Consider the following 22,748-nt stretch of genomic DNA (forward strand, 5'->3'; position numbering starts at 1 on the left):
TTTGTTGTATGTGACAGTAGTCCGTGGCCTGTGTGGAATGTGAGTGTGTGAGTTGTATCTGTATATGTGATGTTTGTGTTATTGGTGATGTGTGTGAGAATGTTGTGTAGCCTTCACTAGTCCTGTGCCTGAGATGTGTGAACAAGTGTTTTTGTGTAGTGTTGCTGTGTAGTGACCTGCCCAAAGGGGGCATATTGTGACAGTGATGTGGATGACGGCACTACATTCTGTTGTTATGGTTAATGACACAGGCAGGTTTGTGTACTTAGGGTCTGTTGCACTCACTGTGGCCTTGATTTTGTGCTCTATCGACAGCAGCAGGATGTGTGTGTTGGGTTCCATGGCGGCAGCGAACTTGTAAATCTGCCTGCAGGTGAGTGTTTCCCTTTATACTGTCTGCTTTCGCCTGCTGAGACATGGTGGTTGGACCGCCATGGTCACAATGGTAGTGTGCAACCTCGCAATTTGTCTGGGGGAAATACAGGCTCTGCCGGCATGTGTGTGCTGCCTCTGGACTGTGGCAGTCTGTGCTGCCTGGCGGTGCCAGCGGGACCGCAGCGGTCTTTGCTCCATAGGCCAACATGACTTGTAACAGCGGACAGACCGCCACCACCACCATGGAGGACGACAGACTGACAAACTTGTAATGAGGCCCTATATCTCTTCCAATGCCTACCCACGCTGATTCCTCAGGATGAGTTCCTACACCTCCAACGAGACACTCGCTCCTTTATATTGAGGGGGAAGTGCCCTCGCTTTTCAAATATGGTGCTGATGCTTCCTCGAGACCCACGAGGTTTGGGATGCCCTAACCTCCTCGAATATTACTGGGCCTCACACCTCCACTTTGTCTCAGAGTGGGTGGTAGGTGAAAGCGACAAACATTGGTTGCATCTGAACTGTGCTGTTACCCTCTCTGGGACCTAGCATGGCTCCCCAGACATGCAAGGCCACGAAGTGCCTACATTGCCATTCCCACAAAACAGACCTAGAAATATGGGACAAAGTTGCATTAAAACAGGGCCTTACATCCTTTCCCTGACCCAATAAACCCCTAGAGTGCAACCCAGATTTAACCCCCGAGCTGCTACCCCACTCACATAGCCACTGGAGAGAGGGTGAGTGTTGTACTCTGTGGGGCATATTTATACTCTGTTTGCGCTGAATGTGTGTCAAAATGTTTGACGCACATTCAGCGCAAACCATGCACCATATTTAAACTTTGACGCCCGCGGATGTCAAAATTCCTCCGTGTGCTCATTTTTTGGATGCGGGAAACTGCCTTGCATTAATGACATGAAAGGTAGGCGTTCCCGCCCATAAAATGACTTTAAGGCATGTGCGCCTTATTTATACTCCCACGTCATTTTGACGCACAGTAGGGGGCAGGCCTCAAAAAACGGCGCACAGCCTGATGTGCGCAGTTTTTTAACGCCTGGGTCAGGGCAGGCGTTAAGGGACCTGTGGGCTCACTTCCATGGTCTCTGACCATGGAAGGAGTCCAGAGGTGCCCTGCCCCCAGGGACACCCCTTGCCACCCTCGCCCACCCCTTGAGGACACCCATGGATGGGGGGACTCATCCCAGGTAAGTACAGGTAAGTTGAGGTAAGTATTTTTTTTTTTTTTTTAAAGTGGCATGGGGGGCCTAATTTGGGCCCCCCTACATGCCACTGTGCCCAATGACCAGGCCCAGCGGACAGAAGTCCCCTGAGCATGGCCATTGGGCAAGGGGGCATGACTCATGTTTTTGTTAAGACAGGAGTCATTTCAATGAGGGTTGTGCGTCAAAAAATGGCGCAAGTCCGGTTTGAGGCATGATTTTTGCCTCAAAACTGACTTGCACCATTTGTTGATGCACAACCCCCGTTTTCCCCTACGCCGGTGCTGCCTGGTTTGAGTCATTTTTTTTTTACTCAGACCAGTCCGCAGCGCTGGCTAACAACATTCCTTAAATAAGGCGCCCGCATGGCACGTAGGAATGGCGTTAGCCGGCGGTAAAATGTTTGACACAAACCAGCGCCGGCGCTGGTTTGCGTCAAAAAGTATAAATATGGGCCTTAGTGACCTCTTTAAGGGAGAATCCTTCAAGTCGTTTGAACAATGTCGCAAGGAGTTCTGGCTCCCTGAGTTCACCCAGCTGCAATATTATCAGCTTCTCCACTGGGCCTTCACCCCATCCACTGCACAGGGGGCCACTCGTCAATTGACAGCTTTCAAGACTCTGGTTAGGTCATTCAATGCGTCCTGTGGGCTCATCTCGCGCACATACCTGGTACTCCAAGACTCCAAGACTCCACCCCATCCACCTACAACCTTATTAATTACAATGGAATGGCAACATTGGGGATGACCTGCCCACAAAACAATGGGAGCAATATCCCGCGATCATGAAAAGCATGCCCCAACAGGAGACTGCGTACAAGGTCACGACGTGCTGATACTTCATATCTATACAAGTTCACACCATCTTTCCCTCAACCTCTCCCATGTCTTGGCGTTGTACCTTGCCGCCTGGAGATTTTCTACACATATGGTGGTCATGCCTCAGCATTACCAGCTTCTGGAAAGAAATCCTTTGCCATACTGAGGGAACAATAGGCTACCCGATCCCAGACTCCAACTCGACAGTGCTACTTGGTATTCAACCCCAACACATGCAGGCCATGACACATGCGGAGAGCACTTAGGTCCATATTTATACTTTTTTTGCGCCGCATTTGTGTCATTTTTTGACGCAAAAGTGGTGCAAACCTACAAAATACAATTGTATTTAGTAAGTTTGCCCCGCTTTTGCTCCAAAAAGTGACACAAACGCGGCTCAAAAAAAGTATAAATATGGGCCTTAATCTCCCACATGACAACTAAACTACTTATTGCAACCTACTGCCCCTCCCACAGCCCTATGGTTCATATGTCTGTGCCAAGTCCTAGCCATGGAATAGCCTTTACGGAGGGGAAGTTTACTCATAATTGGCAACCTCTTCTACAATATTTTCCCTGGTTGGAGTACCCATGCCTTACACCACCTAGACTGAAAGCTCTTTGGCTGTGCCTCGCCTCTTGGTTGTGACCCTGGTCATCTCTTCTTAGCTCCCCCCCCATAAACCCCTTCGCCTGCTCTCCTCAGGGACATTGTACTCTGTTAGATGGTTGTTTTTAACCTAGTACGACACATTTCCTGCATTGTGAACGCTTAATTGGTTTTGTTTCCTCTCCCTTTCTGTTAAGTTGTTGGGGGGGATATTCTAACGAAGATGCATTGCACTACTTCGCTATACCTATGTTCCCTGACCACCTTTTTGCTATACGTGTAGTATGCAACTGCTTTCATCAACTGTGGAGGCTTGTTGTTGTTTTTTCCACCACAAATCGTCAATAAAGAGATGTTTTACAAAGGGAACTTACAACTGTGAGTAAGTTAAATGTGTAAGTTTACTTTTACCTTTTTAGTAACTTTACTACTTTTGTCTATTCTCAATTGCCAAGTGTAAAGTTACTCAAAAGTGTAAACTTACATGTTGCCACCCCCTGAAACAGGGTTGGATCCAAATTTGGTGGTGTAGTAGTTGACCCAATTTGCTTGGCATGTAAGGTGACACAACATTGCATATTATAGAGTAAAAACATGACTGTCTCACATTGAATAGTTTTTAGAATGCCTGAATAAACTTGTTTTGTAATCATATCAGTGTATCACCCTGATAAAGTCAGGTTTGAACAGAGGTTAAGTTTTAAATATGGGACATAGGCAGGGCCATTCACAAAGGGCACTTACACTTGCGAGTAAGTTATATGTGTAAGCTTACTTTTACACCTTTTCGTAACTTTACTATTTTCGTCTATTCACAATTTACAAGTGTAAAGTTACTCAAAAGTGTAAACTTACATGTTGCCACTTTAGGAAGCTATACCAAAAGGAGGTTAAGTGTGCACAAAGTCCAGTGGATCCCCAGAGGCTTTACAGAGGCTAAAGTAGTTAATATTAATGCTCTCTTTTTTGGTGGTGTGGTCGAGCAGTTAGGCTTATAAGGGCTAGTGCAAAGCATTTGTTGCACACACACAGTCAAGAAATGAGGCACACACTCAATGACTAACTCCAGGCCAATGTTTTTATATATAAAAAATATACGGTGTTACTTTATTTCTAAAACCAAAAGGGTCTTTGCTGCAGATAACTATAGTTGAAAGTCTGTATCAAGCTTATGTATCAAGTGCACTTTGTTTATGTTTTGCAGATAAAACAGTTTACAAGTAAGCAACACGTTTCAATTTCAAAAGTAGACCGTGCAATTTCTCATAGGAAGCAATGCAGTCCTGGGGGAGGAAAAGACTTAGCACAGTATCAGGTAAATGCTCAACTTACGATCCCAGTCTTCGGGGGTTAAGATGTCCACAGGTTAAGGTTCAAGTTGACCCCAAAAGTGCACCACCAGCAACAAAGGGCCAGCGGGGTGTAGAGGTCAAATTTGGTGTCGGGTTTTTAATGGAATCCTATGGAGACTGGGGGCATTCGGAAAGAAACAGATGGCAGGTAAGTAACCGCAACTTCTGGGCACGGACCTGGAAGTTTTAGAAGAGCACAGACAGGGACCACAGGTCAGCACCAAACACACACTCTCATCAGCACTGGTGCGGCCGGGTACAGGGTGCCAACACAGCGTTTAGCATCTAATGCTTGTGAATGGGGGAACCTCAAGGTTCACAAAGATGCTGCAGGCTGGGTCCAGGGGGTCGGTTGCAGAAAACCAAATGCTAGACAGGTAGGAGAGGATCCCACTGGACGTTGCTGGACCATCAGTCAGATTTCCCAAGACCAGGGGGCTGCAGTGCAGGGGTAGCTTTAGATGTCAGGAATCTTCATCGGATCCGGTCGCGGTCGGTGGGGTCCTCCGGATTCAGGCTGCAGGCCTTGCCGTTTTGGCTAGGAGGGGTCAACCCACAATAGACTCAAGGTCAGAATTGCCTGGGAACCTCCTCTGGACTGGTGGGCCACTTGGACATGGGCCGTGGGGGTCAGGTGCAGAGTAGACAGGGCTGCGGATCGTGGGCAGTTCTGGAGTCCTTCTTGGAGGTTTATTTTGTGGACAGGGCAGCTGACCTTAGAAGTTCTTGGTCCTTTGGTGGGCAAGCAGTCCTCTGGGGGTTTGTAGAGGTTGCTGGTCCTGCAGAGCCTACTAGATTTAGGGGCGTTACAGGGGTCAGAGAGCAGTAGCCAATACCTACTGTCCCTGAGGGTGGCTACACTCTTACTGTGCCCACTCCCTTTGGGAAGGGGGGCACATTCCTATCCCTATTGGTCACTCTCCTCCAAAGCAAGATGCAGGGTTCTCCAAGGCAGGGGTCAGTTCCGTTCTGGACACCCTTTGGCAGGTAACAGCTGAAGAGGTCACTCCTTATTTTTCCAAATGTTCACACCAGACCTGCCACCAAAAGTGGGGCTTGGTCCGGGGGGTGGGCATCTCCACTAGTTGGAGTACCCTGGGACAGTGTAACAGGAGGCCTGAGCCTTTGAGGTTTACAGCCAAGTGTTGCAGTTCCTGCAGGGGGAGGCATTAAGCATCTCAACCCAGAGCAGGCTTTGTTCCTGATACCAGAGAGCTCTCACTCTAAGGGGTCAGAAACTTGTGTGTTAGTGGCAGGCTGGCACAGACCGGTCATCCCTACACTAGAGGGTTGGGTAAAATACAGGGGGAATCTCTAAGATGCCCTCTGTATGCATTTTACAATAAATCCAACACTGGCATCAGTGTGGGTTTATTGTACTCAGAAGTTTGATACCAAGCTTCCCTATCTTCAGTGAAGCCATCATGAAGCTGTGGAGTTCATAATGACAAACTCCCAGCACATGTAATTAATATGGCCACAGAGCAGGTCACAGACCCTATGATTCCAGTTGCAAAGTTGATACGCCTTTCACTTTTGCCTCCTTTCACAGCCCCATGGCAGGCAGCTTTCCTGACTGTTTCCCTCTGGCTGGTAACCGTCTCTCCCCAGACGAGTCGAGGGTTGGCTGGTAAATGAAGTCCCACAGATAAGCGGGGTGGAGCGAGGCGTGGCCCAGGGCAGTTAAGCAGTGCAGCACCCACGTGTTGACAAAATTAACCCCAGTGACTGTCATCAGTGGGCTCCCGTAGCAGCGCAAGACACCATGAAAAGCGACCATCGGCCTCCTCTCTGGAGCATTCTTATTTTACCACATCCTTTCCTTCCTGGGGAATGTGTTTGACGCAGATATGAATGAACTGTTTTTTATCACTCTGCACCGAAATTAAATGACTGAAATTTGATCTTCAAAAGCAAAACGCACCTGACTTCCAGAGAAAAAGGTGGAGTTGCTGGTGGTTTTCGGGGCGCCTTCCTACTTCAGTCAGAACAGTAGAGGAAGGAATCATAGATCTATGTAACGCCTTGATTCCCACCCCAGTTGTTTTCTTCATTTGTGTATCTTCCCCATTGAGCTACTGTTTCCTCGTGTTCTCATATTTTGCTAAATTTGGATGACCCTCATCATCGTATTCTTCAAGTGTTGGAAAAGTGGATGATTTGCACCGGGGACTCGCTGTCCCAGAAGCCCTCAGGGCAGGTGGCGGCACCAGTAACCAGCACCAGCAGTAACGATGAGCACTTAAAAGCACCATGGGTTTCCCACAGCACGGGACGCTTTGCACAGGGGACGCGCTGTCCCAGAAGCCCTCAGGCCAGTGGGCGGCACCAGGAACCAGCACCAGCAGCAACGACAAGCACTTAAAAGCACCTTTGGTTTCCCGCAGTATGGGACGCTTTGCACTGGGGACTTGCTGTCCCAGAAGCCCTCAGGCCGGGAGGCGGCACCAGGAACCAGCAGCAGCAACCATGACGAGCGCTTAAAAGCACCTTGGGTTTCCCGCAGTGTGGGACGCTTCGCACCATGGACTCGCTGTCCCAGAAGCTCTCAGTCCAGGGTGCGGCACCAGGAACCAGCACCAGCAGCCATGACCAGCGCTTAAAATCGCTTTGGGTTTCCCACAGCGTGGGATGCACCCAGGCCAAGGGCGGGCCCATCCGTTCCCGTCAGAGACCAACAGAGGCCGGGCTGGGCCAGCCCTCTTGGATATAAGGTAGGGATTGGACTTCGGTTGTCTTGACTGCTTCCTCTTCGATAAAGCCACTACTACTCCCAAATACAGGCTAGAGGATGGGGAACCGTAAAGCACAAAGGAGCCCTGTGGTGGGCGCAGCTTTATCCAAAATCTGCAAATCTCATAAAACTTCTTACATATTTTCCAACTGTGTCACTAACGAAATTGACACCTTGATTGAAGACGTAGAGTCTATGCTGAAGGGGAAAGAGAGGTGAGACACAGGCTGAAAAGTGTCTATCTCTCTTCTTTTTTCAAGCCCAGACCGTCTCAAAAGGGAGACACAGTCTGCAACAGAGACATCCCTACAGTTCTATCAATGCCAGGGGAACTTGACAAACCTAACGCAGAGGCTACAAGAACCAGCCCCCCACAAAAAACAGTTGCAGGTGCTCAAATGAGTAGTATAATTGTCCATAAAATTCCTTGCCCAAATCGCTTTTTGCTGTTGGGGCACCTCGACCACTCTCCAGGAATAAGTAATCCTGATTTAAATTTGGAAACATCTAGCCACCAGCTTGTTGGTGTGCACTCCCAGGAGGAAGTGGTCAATCTCATTTTTGGTCTAAAAGACGAGGTGAAGGACTTAAAACAAATGATGATGGAGGTATTTAATCTTCTTCGACCAATTCAAATGAAAAGGGATAAGGAGAGCACCCAAAGAGAAGGTCATAAACACAACCTGCCTACTTTTGTAGTGCAGAGGAATGTACCAAACGAGGGCCCTATTAGGGTAGAGCTGAGAGGGCGAGAGTACCCTTGGGCAGTTTCTATAACGGCCCCAGGGTTATTAGTTATAGAAGTCCTTCGCTACAGTTTCCCCCTTATGCGGGAACGACATGGAACTCCACTAGTGGTCAGCCTTCTGTTAAAAATTACAATGGTGGTTATTCAACTTATATGTGTAAAGCCACATTTATTACCTCCAAATACACGAGAAGATAGCCTGTCCCTAAAGAATAAAGTCACCCACTGGATAAGAGGTGTCAGACAATGTGGTTCCATCATATATTCAGATATTATCTCTGCCAAGCGCTATACAGAAAAGACAGGGCACTGGGACACTACTGAGTTAATGTTATCTAGCCCTAAGTTGGTGAAAGGTTTGATATCCTTGGAGGCACGTAATCCATTACGAAATGGTTCAAACATTGTTTTTAAAAGCTCTTGGCCCGAACAAGGCACTTCGGCCAAGGGAGCATGTACCATTTTGAGCAAGGGGACACCTATTATGGGAACTGTGGATTTAGTTTCACCTCCAAGGGCGTACTCCACGGATACTAGGAGGGAGGCTGCATATGACCATAAAAGAGAGACCACTGAGAACAATGCAAGCAGATGATCTCTCAAACATTGACTGACTGTGCTCACCACTAACCCCCCCAAACATCAATCTACTTCCTGAGGGTTGCAATTCCCAAATGGAATTAAAAGTGTACCCGGAATTGATTATTTTTAGGAGGCATTACCAAATTTAAATATGGCAGAAGCTACTAGGAAATTAAATCAAACTTCTACCTCTAAGTTAGTCTCATGTAGAAATCATGTGGGATCTGGGTCCTTTAACCCTGCATTAATTACATGGAATGTAGCTGGCATACGAAATAAGATCGGCGATATTGAGTGGGGGTTGTTTATTGATTGCTTTAGCATCTGTTTATTCCAGGAAACATAGGCCACCTCAAATGTCCACAGGCAGGGGTACATCTCATTTTGCAAGAAGTCTAGCTTGTCTGCTGCTGGGAGAGCAGATGGGGGCCTCATTACGTGCATAAAAATTTCCCAGGTGGGTGAAACAAAGGAAATATATGTCAATTCAGCTGATATGCTGGCAGTTTCAATTAAGTTAAATCAGGGACCCCTGCTTCTCTGTGTTAACATCTATAACAGACCAACTACTAATATTATTAGTTTGTTGAGTGCTCTTGTGACAGAACATCTTCCCTTCCATTTTGTCATTGTCGCCAGAGAATTTAACGTGTCCTAAGTGTTTAACTCACTTTTCTCTGAGTTAACACGGGTAGAGGACTCTATATGGGGAATTCCAGCTTTTCCTATGTTGAGAAAACAGTCCAAATTCAGCACTAGGGCCCTGCAGGTCTTTGACTTTATGATAATTCATGGTCTACGGCCAGGAAATGGGCACTTTCCCTCAGACACACCAGCAAATCCAACATTTGTAGAGGGTCTTATAGAAGCCTCATTGATTATGTGCTTATTGATGTAAGGATTTGCAGAAGATCAAGGATCAGCACCAGCAGCCACGACAAGCGCTTAAAAGCACGTTGGGTTTTCCCGCAGTGTGAGACACTCTGCACTGGAGACTCGCTGTACCTGAAGCCCTCAGGCCAGGGGGCGACACCAGGAATCAGCACCAGCAGCCACAACGAGCACTTAAAAGCGCCTTGGGTGGGAGAGCAACGTAACAGTGACCATTCAGTTATTCTGGTAGCGTGTGAGCGATGGTTTTCTGACAAAAAAGACATTCAAAGAGAACATGAGGGTATGCTCCCTTTAGTACTGACAAAGAACAAGCGTGCTATAAATTGGGAAACCTTTACTAGTTCAAGCAATTTAGCAGCTAAAATGCACAACTTCGTCTCCAACCAACTATCAGTCGTCACATCTAGCACACACACACCTAATCAGGGAATGGCCACTCATACCGAACTCTTTTCTTCTCTGAAAGAGTTATTTTTTAGAGTCACCAAGGGAAACAAACAGTTGAAAGTAGGCAAACACAATAAATGGTTCAATAACATATGTAAGAAGGCCAAGCATAGACTTTTGGAAGAAATAAGACAAAAAGACAGATTAACGATAAACCTGGCGAGGCGTAAGTATGCTGCTGCAATAAAGAGCAGTAAGATACAGTGTGAGGAGGCAACTTGGCAGGAACTGTTATCAGCAGCAATTGGAAAAAAACACAAAGCGGTTTTGGTCTTTGGTTTCTCAAAATGTGCAAAATGAGAATCCTAGACCCGACTGTCACATCTCCGCTGACAACTGGACTCTTTGCTTCACTGAACTTTACAGTCAGGAGCCCACTTTTTCAGTTGGCATAGAGAGTGCAAATGCGATTGATACTACATGTGTAGGTGTGATTACACCGTTCACCTTAAAGGAAACCGAGATAGCTTTCATGGCCCAAAAATCGGGAAAGGCATCTGGGCTAGACTGAATACCGTCTGACCTGTTTAAATCTGACTGGAAATTTTGGGGCCCTTACATAAACAGGGTGTCAAACACTATCTTGGAGGGCAGCAATCCCCCCATTGATGCCCTAAGCCATTTGGAGGTGGGCTTCAGGCAGAAGACAAGTACAGTGAATCAGGTCTTTCGTTTTCTTACAATTAAGTGGAAAACAGTGGACCTGGACGCTGGGAGACTTTTTGTAGTCTTTGTAGACCTTAGGCACAAACTTACAAAATACAATTATGTTTTGTAAGTATGCAGCATTTATGCGTCAGAAAATGACACAAATGCGGCACAAAAAAATATAAATATGGGCCTAAATCTGCCTTTGACTTAGTCCCCCGTCATAAATTATGGGAGATTCTGGGTAAAACTGGAGTTCGTGGTCCTCTGTTAAGGTTGATCCAGGTACTGAATTCTAAGAGCTTTGCCAGATTAAGGTGGGGAACAAACAGGGAACTAACAGGAAAGCTTCCAATACAGAAAGGTGTGAGACAGGGCTGCGTGTTGACCCTCACACTCTTTTTACTTTTTATAAATGCTTGCATCCCCTATTTATATGATTGCGAAAGCAATGCCCCTAAACTGGGTGGGGCAAAGACACTGTGCCTATTGTTTGCTGATGACACTTCATTATTATTGCAAACTGACTCTGGATTATTTAGGCTCCTTGAAAAATTACTGGGGTTCTGTAGGGAGTATGGTTTACAACTATATAGCACCAAAACCAAATATATGGTTTTTGGTGACACAAAACATAAAGTGAACAAAACGATATTGCTAGTTGCTAAAACTCTCAAAAGAGTCTCAGACTTCGACTATCTGGAGTCAGATTAGAGGATTCCCATAAATGGTCAGCCCAATTGTTAGGTGTATTATGTCCCTGAAACAAAAGGCAGGGGGTATTCTGAGATTTGCCGGCAGAGCCCCCAGTTTTTCTATCACACCAGTGATGGAAATATATAAAATTCAAGCTAGAGAGGGAATTCTGAATGGTGCAGAGCTATGGGGCCACGGCAAATTGCACAATTTAGAAAAAGTGTAGCACGATGGACAGCTTTTTATCAGTTAAGTGTCATTATGAATTTGAGCATTATTTGGACATGATTAAACTACCCTTAGCACGTGCACTTTGTATTAAATTTAGAAATGGATCCTTACCACTACGTGATCTTACTTCTAAATGGAAGCAAAACGAAAGCCAAAGAGACTCTTGCCCAATGGGAAGTAAGACCAAAGAGAATATTTGCCATGCCTTATTCCATTGTCCAGCTTAAAAAAAACAAAGGGCTTGTTGGATCAGACCACTCTGCAAAACCCTGGGCATTAGGGAGCGTCACTCGGCCCTCAGGATTTGCAGAACAAGCCCGCACTGGACCGCCGTGGTATGTGCGGTGGCAAAGTTCTTAGCAGCAATCTGGCATATTAGAGCCAAATCCTAAGTATTTATGTAAAACCTTTATTGAAAGTCCATAACTGTGTTTTTGATTAAAATTCTCTTTATGTGTGTATATACATATATTTTATTACGTTATAAATTATTATGCAGAGTGGGAGAATGCATGCCACCGGATTTTAGATTTTGAGGATTTTTGTTTTAAATTTATTACTATGCTTTGTGATTTGAAGTGGGATGATAATGTTGAAAACTTAGGGCCAGATGTAGCAAAGATTTTTACCCATTCTATGGGAAAAAGTCTATGGGAAAAAGTGTTTGTACACATGGCCCTTAATTTCTTGCGAAAAGAACACAATGTTTTATTATACATCGAATTTTGTAAGTGAGCCGCAACACTGATGGTAAGGCTCTCATCGCTTTCTTTTCGATGGTCTGTATCTGGCACAAGTTTTTAAATCAAATTATTTTGTTTTGCACATATTTTAACTTTTAACTTATATCTCAGACCTTGTGTATGTTGTATAACAGGAATTTGGACGAGGCGCCTTTTATCACATTGAGGATCTCATTATTGTCTTTTCTTCTTAAATTGTTTTTTCTCACACTGAAGATCGTTGTGTATGATATGATTTTATGGTATTTTTGTTGAAATAAAGCTGGAAATTGAAATATGGTCACACTGCACTTACAATGTCTAAGAATTGACTTTAGACACTGTAGGGGTATATTGCTCATGCAACTTTCCAATCACCTGTGCTATAATGCACACTGCCTTAGTGCTTAAGGCCTGCCGCCGACATTGGTTGGTAGACTTGGCACCCAGAGGGAGATATCATGTCAACATTACCATTTTCTACCCACTAGCACACACAAGCTGCAATGGCAGTGTGCATGTTTTCGGTGAGGAGTCCCTTAGGGTGGCATAATACATACTGCAGCCCTTAGGGACCCTCCCTGGCCACAGAGCCTTTGGTACCACTGGTACCTTTTACAAGGGACTTAGCTGTGTGCCAGGGTTGTGCCAGTTGTGAAAACAATGGTACAATTTAGGGAAAGAACACTGGTGCTGGGGTCTGGTAGCAGGATCTCCGCACACACTCAGTCAAGTCAGCATCAATGGCAGGCAAAAAGTGGGGGTGGGGTAACCATGCCAAAAGGGGCACGCTCCTACAGCTATCCCCTGCAACAGGGGTGAAGTAAAATTTGTGATTGCACTGGCAAAAGGTGCAATAGGAAATAATGTTAAATTAAATTAATTTGTTTAAACATTGCAAATGTATATGTATGTTGGTTTAATGTGATTAATTTTAAACATTATTAAAAACAAATATTATTTTATAATAACATATTTTAACTTTAATTTAACAATAAAGGCAAATGTAATATAAAAAATAAAATATTCTAAATGTATTCTATATGCCTCTTTGCAATTGTTAGTACATAATAAATAACTATAAACATTTTAGTTCAAGTTGGATTTTTTTATCTTAAAAAAATAATGTTAAATTGATTGAATTATTAAATATTTAATTCAAAACTAAGTTAAACGTCCTGTAGCATTCTTTTATTTTGTTCTGCATATATAACAAATATATCAAATTAATTCACACTGAATATCAGAGATCCCCTAATGGTAAAGTATGGGGAAAAGTATCCAACCTTACTATGAAAACAAATATGATACATATTTGTATGTTAAAAATAATAATGTAAATGAATTGTATATATTTATTGTAAATGTATTATAATTTGAAATGTAATCATTTGAATATATTAAATTGAATTTATTTTCCTGAAGATTAAAAAAACTCAAGTAAAAAATATATTGGTTTTATTATGTATAAAACATTATTAAATGCCGTGTGGAGAATAAATTAAAAGTATTTTCATTATATTTTAATAAAAAATGAATGTTGCAATTTAACTTTAAAAAAGGTTAATAAAATGTTTTAAAATAAAATATTTTATTTTCTTATAATTTTTGACAATTAATTATTTTTCATTTTTAACTAATTCAAATAATTTAATTTTACACATTTTTTTCTAAGGGGTTTTATTTTCAGTGCCTTCCTCCATTATTATGAGTGGGTGTTGCAGTACTAAGAGTTGCCCATATCTGGTGCTGGACTTTCTCCAACTCCGAAGTACATTTGCTACTTTTTTGGGTCATTTTGGGCTGTAGTAATTTTTGAAATGCAGTTTGTGAAAAGGAATGGGCATATTCTTTTGTGTGTAGATCCATATCCCTCTCTAAAGCCCACTCCAACCCCCCTTACTTCTCCCTAAACCACTCCCATTGGGAACTGAGTATGTCGCTTTTCCAGGCAGTACCCCTGATCCCTTCAACATTTACTACTGAAAAATAAATTCCCAAGTTGAGGATATCCCCACAAAAAAGCTAGGAAAGATAGAGGTGGAGACTTACACTTGTAGGTTTGTGAATTACATTTTGTTGTAAGTAGTTTACCGTAGTACTACTTTGCCTACTACAAAATGCAGGTTTGTTAATCAGGGCAAAGGTGGGTAATGAACCAGGAGCACATGCCCACAGATTCATCTTCAACCGCCACACTGTGACCTTTCTCCAATTTAGGAAACCTATACAGGTGCCTCAAACTTAGGTGCAAACATGATTCATCCCCCACAATGCCAGCTCAATAGAAAACAAGCTGCTTCGACCACCTTCTGGCCTTTCCTACCTGGTGAGATGATGGAGGGCTGGACCAATCTGGTACTGGAAAGGTGCAGAAAGTAGAGAATCTAGTAGGAGGCAAGGGCTTCCTAGCTGATGAAACCAATTTCTGCCAGAGAAATCTACAATTATGTCACAAGACTAACCATGTATGTGCATAGGATTATGAGCACACATTCTTCTTTTAAATAGTACAACGGTGGTGGATCTATAGTTTTCCAACTGATCAGTAAAGATTTATTTTGATTTAATTAATATTTAGTTTGTATCATTACATGAACATCATACCTCAATACTGTAGTTTAAATAATTAGAATACAAATCGGACGGGGCTTTTGTCAACATTTGAAAATTCATTTGGGATTGAAATAATGTCTTCCCCGTATCTTTCTGATGCTTGGGTCAAAAAGCTTTGCATTTTATGCTGACACATAAAAATATGAAGCAGCTGTCTAAAAGAGGACTGGTAGTTCTTCAGTAGTTTAAACTGTTTACTTTATGCCTTATTACTGCTAAAGTTGTACATCTAAGATTAGAAATTGGAAAATATACAGAAAATTGACACAAAAAATAAAGGAATTGATAAAATAAGGTGGGTGAAGGCAGAGAAAACAAGAAAAAAGGAAGGGGGAAAGGAAGACTGGGATGAAAATAAGAAAAGAAAGATAACATGGAAAAAGGGGTAATAGAGTTACATCCAGAGGTAAAAAGGCAGAGGGTGGCAAAAAGACTAAAAAATAAATGGTAGAAGGAAAAACAGGACAACAGAGGGGTGAACAAGTGTTAAAATAGAAGCAAAGACCAAAAGATGACAAATACATTTTGAGGTACATTTGAAGCACTAAACTGAAAGTACACCACATCCTCATGTTTCCCCAAATGCCCTGTACCATCCTGCAGATACTGGTTCACAGGTTTCATTAATTATTGAGATAATATGTGTGTCTCAAGAAATAATACTCTACAGTTCTGAAAATCAATATTCTTTCAGAGAATAATGTTATTGCTAAAGGCATCTCACTCCAGGTCACTTACACAATATTATTTGATCTACTAAACATCAGAGAGTCGAAGTAGATTTGCCATGCCAGTGATCCTTTTCTTCCTAGGAGCATTTCTCCACCAACAAGTGGTATCAAGGAGATTGATTAAGTTCCTTTACTTTACAAGCTGATACAGACATTGAAATTTGTTTTGTTATTCATTTTAATAAGGTAATTTTAACGAAACAAAAATACAGGCTTAACCCAATTCTTCAAGTCTCCTCATAGGTTGGGTTTACTAGCAGAAAATGTCAGCGTCTTTATCTGACTAAAAAGATCCTGGATCACAAGTCCTTCTCTGCTATATTAACATTCTGTAGAGGAGGAGCAGTCATTCACAAGTTCTAAGTTAATACCTTTCTGCCAGTTTCTTAGGTTCAAGGTAAGGCAGGAGCAAAAGCTCTTGTCACGGCTCTGACCAACAAACTGACAGGCTCAAGAGGAGGTAGGAGAAAAGGCCTTTTCTGACCCTCGTGCCAGATGCTTGGGTCCAGGGAATGTGGCAGTTAAGGTCATTCCATCTCAAGTCTGATCTTCAAGGCCTTGAGCTGGGCAAGGTTGATGCTACTCCCTCCACAGACAATGACAACAATTGGGGCCAGGTTTGTAGTCAGACGGCCCTCACTCTGCAACCGCTGAATCAGCCCAGAGTAGATAGCTGCCAATGACGCCCCACAGGCTGGCTCCACCAAAATTCTCTCATCATCTGCAGATGAAAAAGGCAAAGGGACAGCAAAATTATTACTTGCAATCTCTTTCATTCCAACGTCTATCACATTCTACCAATTCTACCAATGTATCTATCAGCACAAGCATTGCACAATGATATCTACACACTCAACACTCTACTAATACATCAGCTGAATTCCTCTGTACTGCACCTATTTACCTGCTCATCTGCCAAGCAGACCGACCATCTTGTTCATCTCAAAGACTACTAACCACTCCTGTCATACTAGGCACCACCTCCAACTATGTCACCAAAACTCAATGACCACGCCAGCCGACCGTCTTTATTTCCCCCACTGGTTGTACCATGGACTACAAACAAGAAAGCGAAGCAGCCAATTAATGCCCACATTGTGCACCAATTGATTCATTTACAGACAGAATGTGACTACCACCACCAATGTAGGCACCACCCTTCCCCACCCACTGAAACAGTTTGTAAATGTATGTAAATGCAGGTTCAGATGAAAAAGAAAGAGAAAAAGTGAGAAATAGCGAAAGAGAAAGGAGAAAAAAAACAGAGACAGAGAATGACAAGGTAGGCTGGAGAAACAAACCCATGTAGCTGGAGCTGACAGTAAAGCTGATAGTACAGCACCCATGAGGTATGGGATCAAAATCTTATCCTACCAGCCCAACCCAAAATTTCAGCCAATAATTTACCATCGTCCGACTCTTACTGTAGCCTAAAGACTGGCTGTGGCAGTCTCATGACGTCATTACATTTACACAACGGGACCCCAAGAGAGAAGTGACAGAAATGAGTAGAAATGGGGGGAACAGTGATTGAAAGAAAGAGGTTGAAATTATTCCAGAGGTATTGTGTACTATGTTGAACCACAGCCTGCTCATATAGGATCCTTAACTGCAATGGTTGGTGCATGTGAGCAAAAGGCCCTGACACACAGATGAGAGGAGGAGAGAAAAAGGAGAAAAATGAAGCACACAAACAACTAACTAAAAGGAAAGGCTGCACTATCAGGCTTAGATGTCTGTTTTTTTCATTGCAGGGCATGTAATTGCACCTGTGCTGAGCGAGATTCTAACTCGCCCCTGAGGCACACGTGAAAGTGCTTACGTCAATGAAGAAGTGTGTCCTTTTCTTAGTGCCAATGGTTTTATCTGACTTAGGGTGAATTGTTTGTGGCCCAAGTCGGGGCCAACTCAGTGGCATAGGTTTCAATGGCCCGGAAGCGGCACAGACAAGCACAGTCAAGGTAGTAGTGAGTGGTGCAGGCTCGGAGGAATGTCGTGGGTTCCACCCTCCTTTTGCTTTCTCCTCGCTGTTGGCTGGGCTTTCGGAGGGGCTAGAGAGGAGTTCATCAAGGACACGGACTCACCTTACTCCACTCCAGCCCTTCTTAACATCAAATAAGCAGTGAGCTGATCACCAAAAGTACAAATTTCAGTACCCTCTGCTTCCAGAAATTTCTTGCACACGAAGTGCACTCAGAAAGTCAATGTCTCATGCAGTGAGTATCCCATCCTGACATTAAGGTCAACTGCTGTATGTTATCTCTTCCCACCAAGCTAGCAATGCCAGCAGCATGCAGCATGAACAAGAGTTCAGTTAAACTTTAATGAGCGTCTGACCTGCCTCCTGACAGAGGACCCAGCTGGTGGCATCAGCAGTACTAGCAGGCACTGCAGTCTCTTTCTGCAGTGCTTATGCAATGCCACTGCAAACCTTCCAGGCTGACCTGAGCGCAGCACTGCAGCCTCTTACCCCTCCTTTATTCAGGTTAGTGGTTAGAGAAGAGAGGGCTTGTTTATTTATGTTTATGTGGTAGCAACAGTCTCGTCCCATAAAAGCAGATTAGGAATGTTTGAATGCATGCAAAATCAATCAAAGGTAACTAAGTCCTGCCACTTCATAAGTTCATCAGCCGCAACTGCTTAGCTTAGGACTGACCAAATGCATATTAGACAAGCTTTTCACCATAACTGAGAAGTTGAGGATAGGAGGAGACTGCATCCAGAATTGCATGCAGTATTGGAATTCTAAAAAGATACAGCAATCCTATCTTGATGGTTGGTAGTTGAGGGAGGCAATTATGACATGCTTGTTTCTTTTACACACTAAGTATTGTCATAGGGTTTGAGATCCTACCAACTATATGTTTGATTAAAGAAATAAATAAAAAAACAATCTATAGACTGGACTATCTTACATGCCAATGGCCACAAACAGAAACAGACAGAGAAAGGAAGATAAATATAGGATAAAAAGTAAAAATAAAGAAATAGAAGTGAGGAGCTGAGACAGGATAGGATGAGGTGAGATAGGGATGACATTTTGAGTAAAAGAATGGATGTTTGGCAATATGTAAATGAAAAGAAGAAGAAAAACAAACTGAAGGATGTTTACGTGGTGGAAATGTCATCAATCTCTGTTTTCTTTACATAATTTCATAAATATAAAAACTGTTCCAGGAGATCCCTAACCAGTTTCAATAAACTTAGTGTATTTTGAGTCAACATTGTTATTTGTTCCACAGTTCCAGTCCTAATCACGTCCTTTTGCTACAAGACACTCGGGCCTCATTATGAGTTTGGCGGGCAGTAGAGGCCGCCCGCCAAACTTTTCCGCCATCAAGCCGCCTGTACGGCCTGAACCCCGCCAGTCCTATTAGGAGCTCACAGCAGGGCTGGCGGGAAACTGAGTTTCTGCCCGTTGGCCCTGCGGTGAACAGGGCCTTAATGTTGCAGCCAGCTCCTAATGGAGACGGCTGCAATGTGGCAGTGTGGCGGGTGCAGCAGCAACCCTCGCACATTCCACTGCCCTTAATTCAGGCAGTGGAATGCGCGATGGGCTGTGCAGGGGCCCCCAAAGACCCTCATTCCGCCAGCCTTTCCATGGCGGTATAAACCGCCATGGAAAGGCTGGTGGATGGGGACTCGTAATCCCCAGGGCACCGCTGCTTGCAGCACTGCCCTGGCAGAATACAACCGCCTGGATCACCAGGCTGCACGCTGGCAGCAGCCTGGCGTTGTCGGCGGTTGGACTGCCACTTTGGCAGCGGTCCGACCGCAAACGTGACCTGAGGCCCTCAGTTGCTTACAGATGATCATTGTAACACATTTCATGTTTTTTAAAAATGATATTGAAGAAATTATAAATCTATCCACAAATGCAGTGACAGAGGGCATAACAACAATAAACACAATTACAATGCAATAATGTATGTCAAGATGTATGGGTCAAAGATCAAAGTCACAATTGATTCAATGAGGTTGAGGATCTAATGCAGAGAAGAATGAAGACTGATCAATAGTCAAAGACTGTGGGCTAGTTCAAGAAGCTCAGAAGTCTATATTGTTGCCAAGACTAGAAAATTAATGATGTGAGACTTCTGTGAGCAGAGATTAGGGCTACTTTGAGACTGAAGCAAAGGTGATGCAAGCATTGAAGGGTTGTCAAAGAGGAAGCATGGATCAGCAAGAAAAATATCTTTCAAGGAACCATAGTTGTTTTGCGAAGGCTAATTAGAGGGCTTTTGCTGCCATTGAAGTGGATGAGGACCAGAGATTAGACAATCGTCAAGCTATCACTGATAGAAAGACCAATTAAGTAGAAGATGTAATTAGCTGCTGGCCTTTTGTGCCAGTGTAACGATATGCAAAAGCATTGAGTGTTGGAAACAAGAACACACCCAGGATTTGGTAGGGATCACACTAAAATGGGCAAATTCCAAAAGGGGTTAAATGTATGATTTTATGTTGGTTGGGTGAGTCCAGAGGAATCATTCGAGGAGAGAATAAAGTATTTTATTTTTGCGAGATTAGATTTCAAGGAGAAGTAAGACATTCAATTTTCAAATCAGTTCGAAGTAAATCTTCAGTCAAAGAATGTGATCCTAAAAGGACACCCTTTGACAGAGTTGGTTTGGTGTTATTGCATTCTTTTCCATTCTATGTTATGGCACTGGATATGCCTATTGTTATAATAGCTAAACAACATGGGTGATAAAACTGACCTCTCGGCACTCATCAGGACAAGACAACAGTGAGTGACCTGGAAAACTCAATCTTAACCTATTGGTGTTCTATAAAGAATGAGGAAGGGAACCAGTGGCAGGAAATTTCCGCCTTTTCCAAGGTGAGCAAAAATAGAATGTTATGGCTGACCATATCAAAAGCCACGGAAAGATTAAGCAGTACAACTGTGTATCACCAACAGGAAGCATAGCATCAAATCATCTGACACCAACAGAGTGGCTGTCCTGATCATCCAAAAGTGCCTGAAAGAGGATTGTAAGAGCAGAGAATCGAGTGTTTTAAATTAGAAAAATTACAACTGGAGGCCCAATATCTTTTGATTGTTTCCCCTACTTAAAGATAGATATCTGACTAAACATACAGTTCAACTATCCCTTTAGCAAGGAAAGCATACATGATTTAAAGATGCTAAACACGTATGCAGGTAAAAGGTTTTCCTGAAATTCACTGGAATGAAACTGTCTATAAAAATGTGGCCTCCATGGTTTAAGTAATTGTTTGGAAACTGCTGGACATCTTTCTGGAAGGCAATATGGGTAAAGGCATATAAGGGAAGACAGAGACCTTATTTCTAATGCAATGTGTCTAAACTTCGCAGTTTCTCAGAGAATAAATTTAAAGTTTTGGTGGATGAGGTGGGTGGAAGTTTGTTACATTAGTAATTTGAGACAGAAATGCTTAATATGTGCATTTTCTGGCTGTGAAGGTATGCCATTTTGGGGGTAGAAATAAGAACTGTGTGGTCTTTCCTGTGCGTTCATGGCATCCAGGGCCTATATGTCTACAGCTATTACCTTTTTATTTCAGGTTTGCACATGAATTTGTAAACAGCAGTAATTGTGTGTATGAAAATGGACAAAGGCATTTGGCAAAATGGTTTTGAGTGTGAAAGGACCGGGATTGTCCATACCCTCTAGTGAGTTCATCCACAGTTGTGTGAGCAAGTTCAAAGGTCAGAGTGCGAAAACTGAATCAAAGAGCAGAAATAATTAGGGTTTTGAATCGGTACCTGCATATTTAAGTGGGTTTGTGTGGGCGGAAGAGTGTGGTATCATTTCCCTTGCTTCTCTACTCAAGTATATACACATAAGGTAAAAGTTAAAGACCATGGCAACTGTGAGGCTGTTAAAGGCAAATTACCATATCTGATTAAAACTCATCAGTGCATTTCTATAGAAACTGATGGTACAGGGTTGCATAACAATCCCACCATTAAATGGTTTAAAGGAGTAAATGGCAATGGGATTTTTAAAGCAATGCTCTAGTACATTTACTGGAGATTTAGAGCAGATTAATTTGTTTCCATTTATAATATGTTTCAAATACGGATGGCAAATAGAGGCCAATACAGTGAGTTATTATGGAAAACCCATATCTTAAAAGACCTAAGATCAATGTATTGGGTTACGGTAGGAGCTGATGGAGTAATCACACAGGAAGATGTTCCATGAGTAATATTAAACAATTTATAGTTTCGAGAATTGTTCTAAGAAGGAGCACTTGCAGCAAGGAAGGGTGGAAGCTAAGGTTTCTGCAGAAGAGGGTGAGGATGGTTAGGATACAAATGCAGGATTCAGATAGCATGGAATGGGATGAAGGCCAAAGCTAGTATTGGTGCTTCTCTTGGTGCCTTCTTCATCTACGCTACCAAAATCTACAGCCCGTTGACCTCAGGCCCCCTCAGCTACATTGTACTCTAAATGAGGGCTTCAGTGAGAGCAATGAGCTTTCTGGTCACCTAAGCTATGCTTCATGTGTGCAGTTTCAATTCTAATGCCAATGCAATTATCCTCAATGGGTTAATGGAATCCATAAATTATAATATGTAGGCAGATTTGCTGTAATTCCTAGATTCCAGCAATAGGTTTAGTGCAAAAGCCAATGCTTAATTTGAGCTTATGGTTGCAGGTGGAGCCCACTGGCATTCATTTTTGGGGACCACAACTTTATTTCATCATCAGACTTTGACCCAGAAAAAAAGCGAGAGAGGCAAAAAAGTGGGGAAGAAGAGAAGGATTTAAAAACAACGACAATGGGAGACAGCAAGGATTAAAAATAACTTAAATGAGTGAGACAAAGGGAATGGAGTGTTTGGTCATCGATAAAAGGGGCATGAAGTGAAATCAAGACTAGACAGTCTTGGTATTCAGCAGCCTCAAAAACACTTGTTAGGGCAGAAGGCAGGCTTCTGAGAAAGAAATCTGGCCCCGGCACCTTTTCTTTCATAAATTAAGTACTGGAAAAGGTAATCATGAAGTTACTGTAAGTTAGAAATAAATATATGGCGTATTTTTACCCACTTCTTGGTGCATAATTAGCTCCAATTTTTAACTGGTAACTGGAATGGATGTTCCATGTAGGAAAGTGATATTACTGGATTATGTGATATTGTATTAGAATGTTCACTAAAAGTACACATTTAGTTAAGTGCACAGAAAATTTATTTCGGTTGTATGTCAGAACACTGAGGTGCAACACTATCAACCTGCAACAATGACATCAGAATATAAAACTCAAGGTGAGTAGATGTGGGGTTTGGAATAATGAATTTACACTTACTTGTATACGTACT

At 43.1% G+C, this 22,748-nt stretch overlaps 1 protein-coding gene across 4 annotated transcripts in view; it reads right to left on the reverse strand.

Moving 5' to 3' along the window:
• Positions 1 to 14,623: 14,623 nt before the first annotated feature.
• LOC138266126 (serine dehydratase-like) overlaps positions 14,624 to 22,748 on the reverse strand; it is an 80,704-nt gene continuing 72,579 nt past the window's right edge. For all 4 annotated transcript variants that reach the window (XM_069214529.1, XM_069214531.1, XM_069214532.1 and 1 more), the window contains exon 8: positions 14,624 to 16,154. In XM_069214529.1, the coding sequence (XP_069070630.1) occupies positions 15,961 to 16,154 (194 nt within the window). In that variant the 3' untranslated portion in view covers positions 14,624 to 15,960. The remainder of the gene's footprint in view (positions 16,155 to 22,748) is intronic.

Source organism: Pleurodeles waltl, chromosome 11, assembly GCF_031143425.1.
Source record: "Pleurodeles waltl isolate 20211129_DDA chromosome 11, aPleWal1.hap1.20221129, whole genome shotgun sequence".
Classification (NCBI taxonomy): Eukaryota; Metazoa; Chordata; class Amphibia; order Caudata; family Salamandridae; genus Pleurodeles; species Pleurodeles waltl.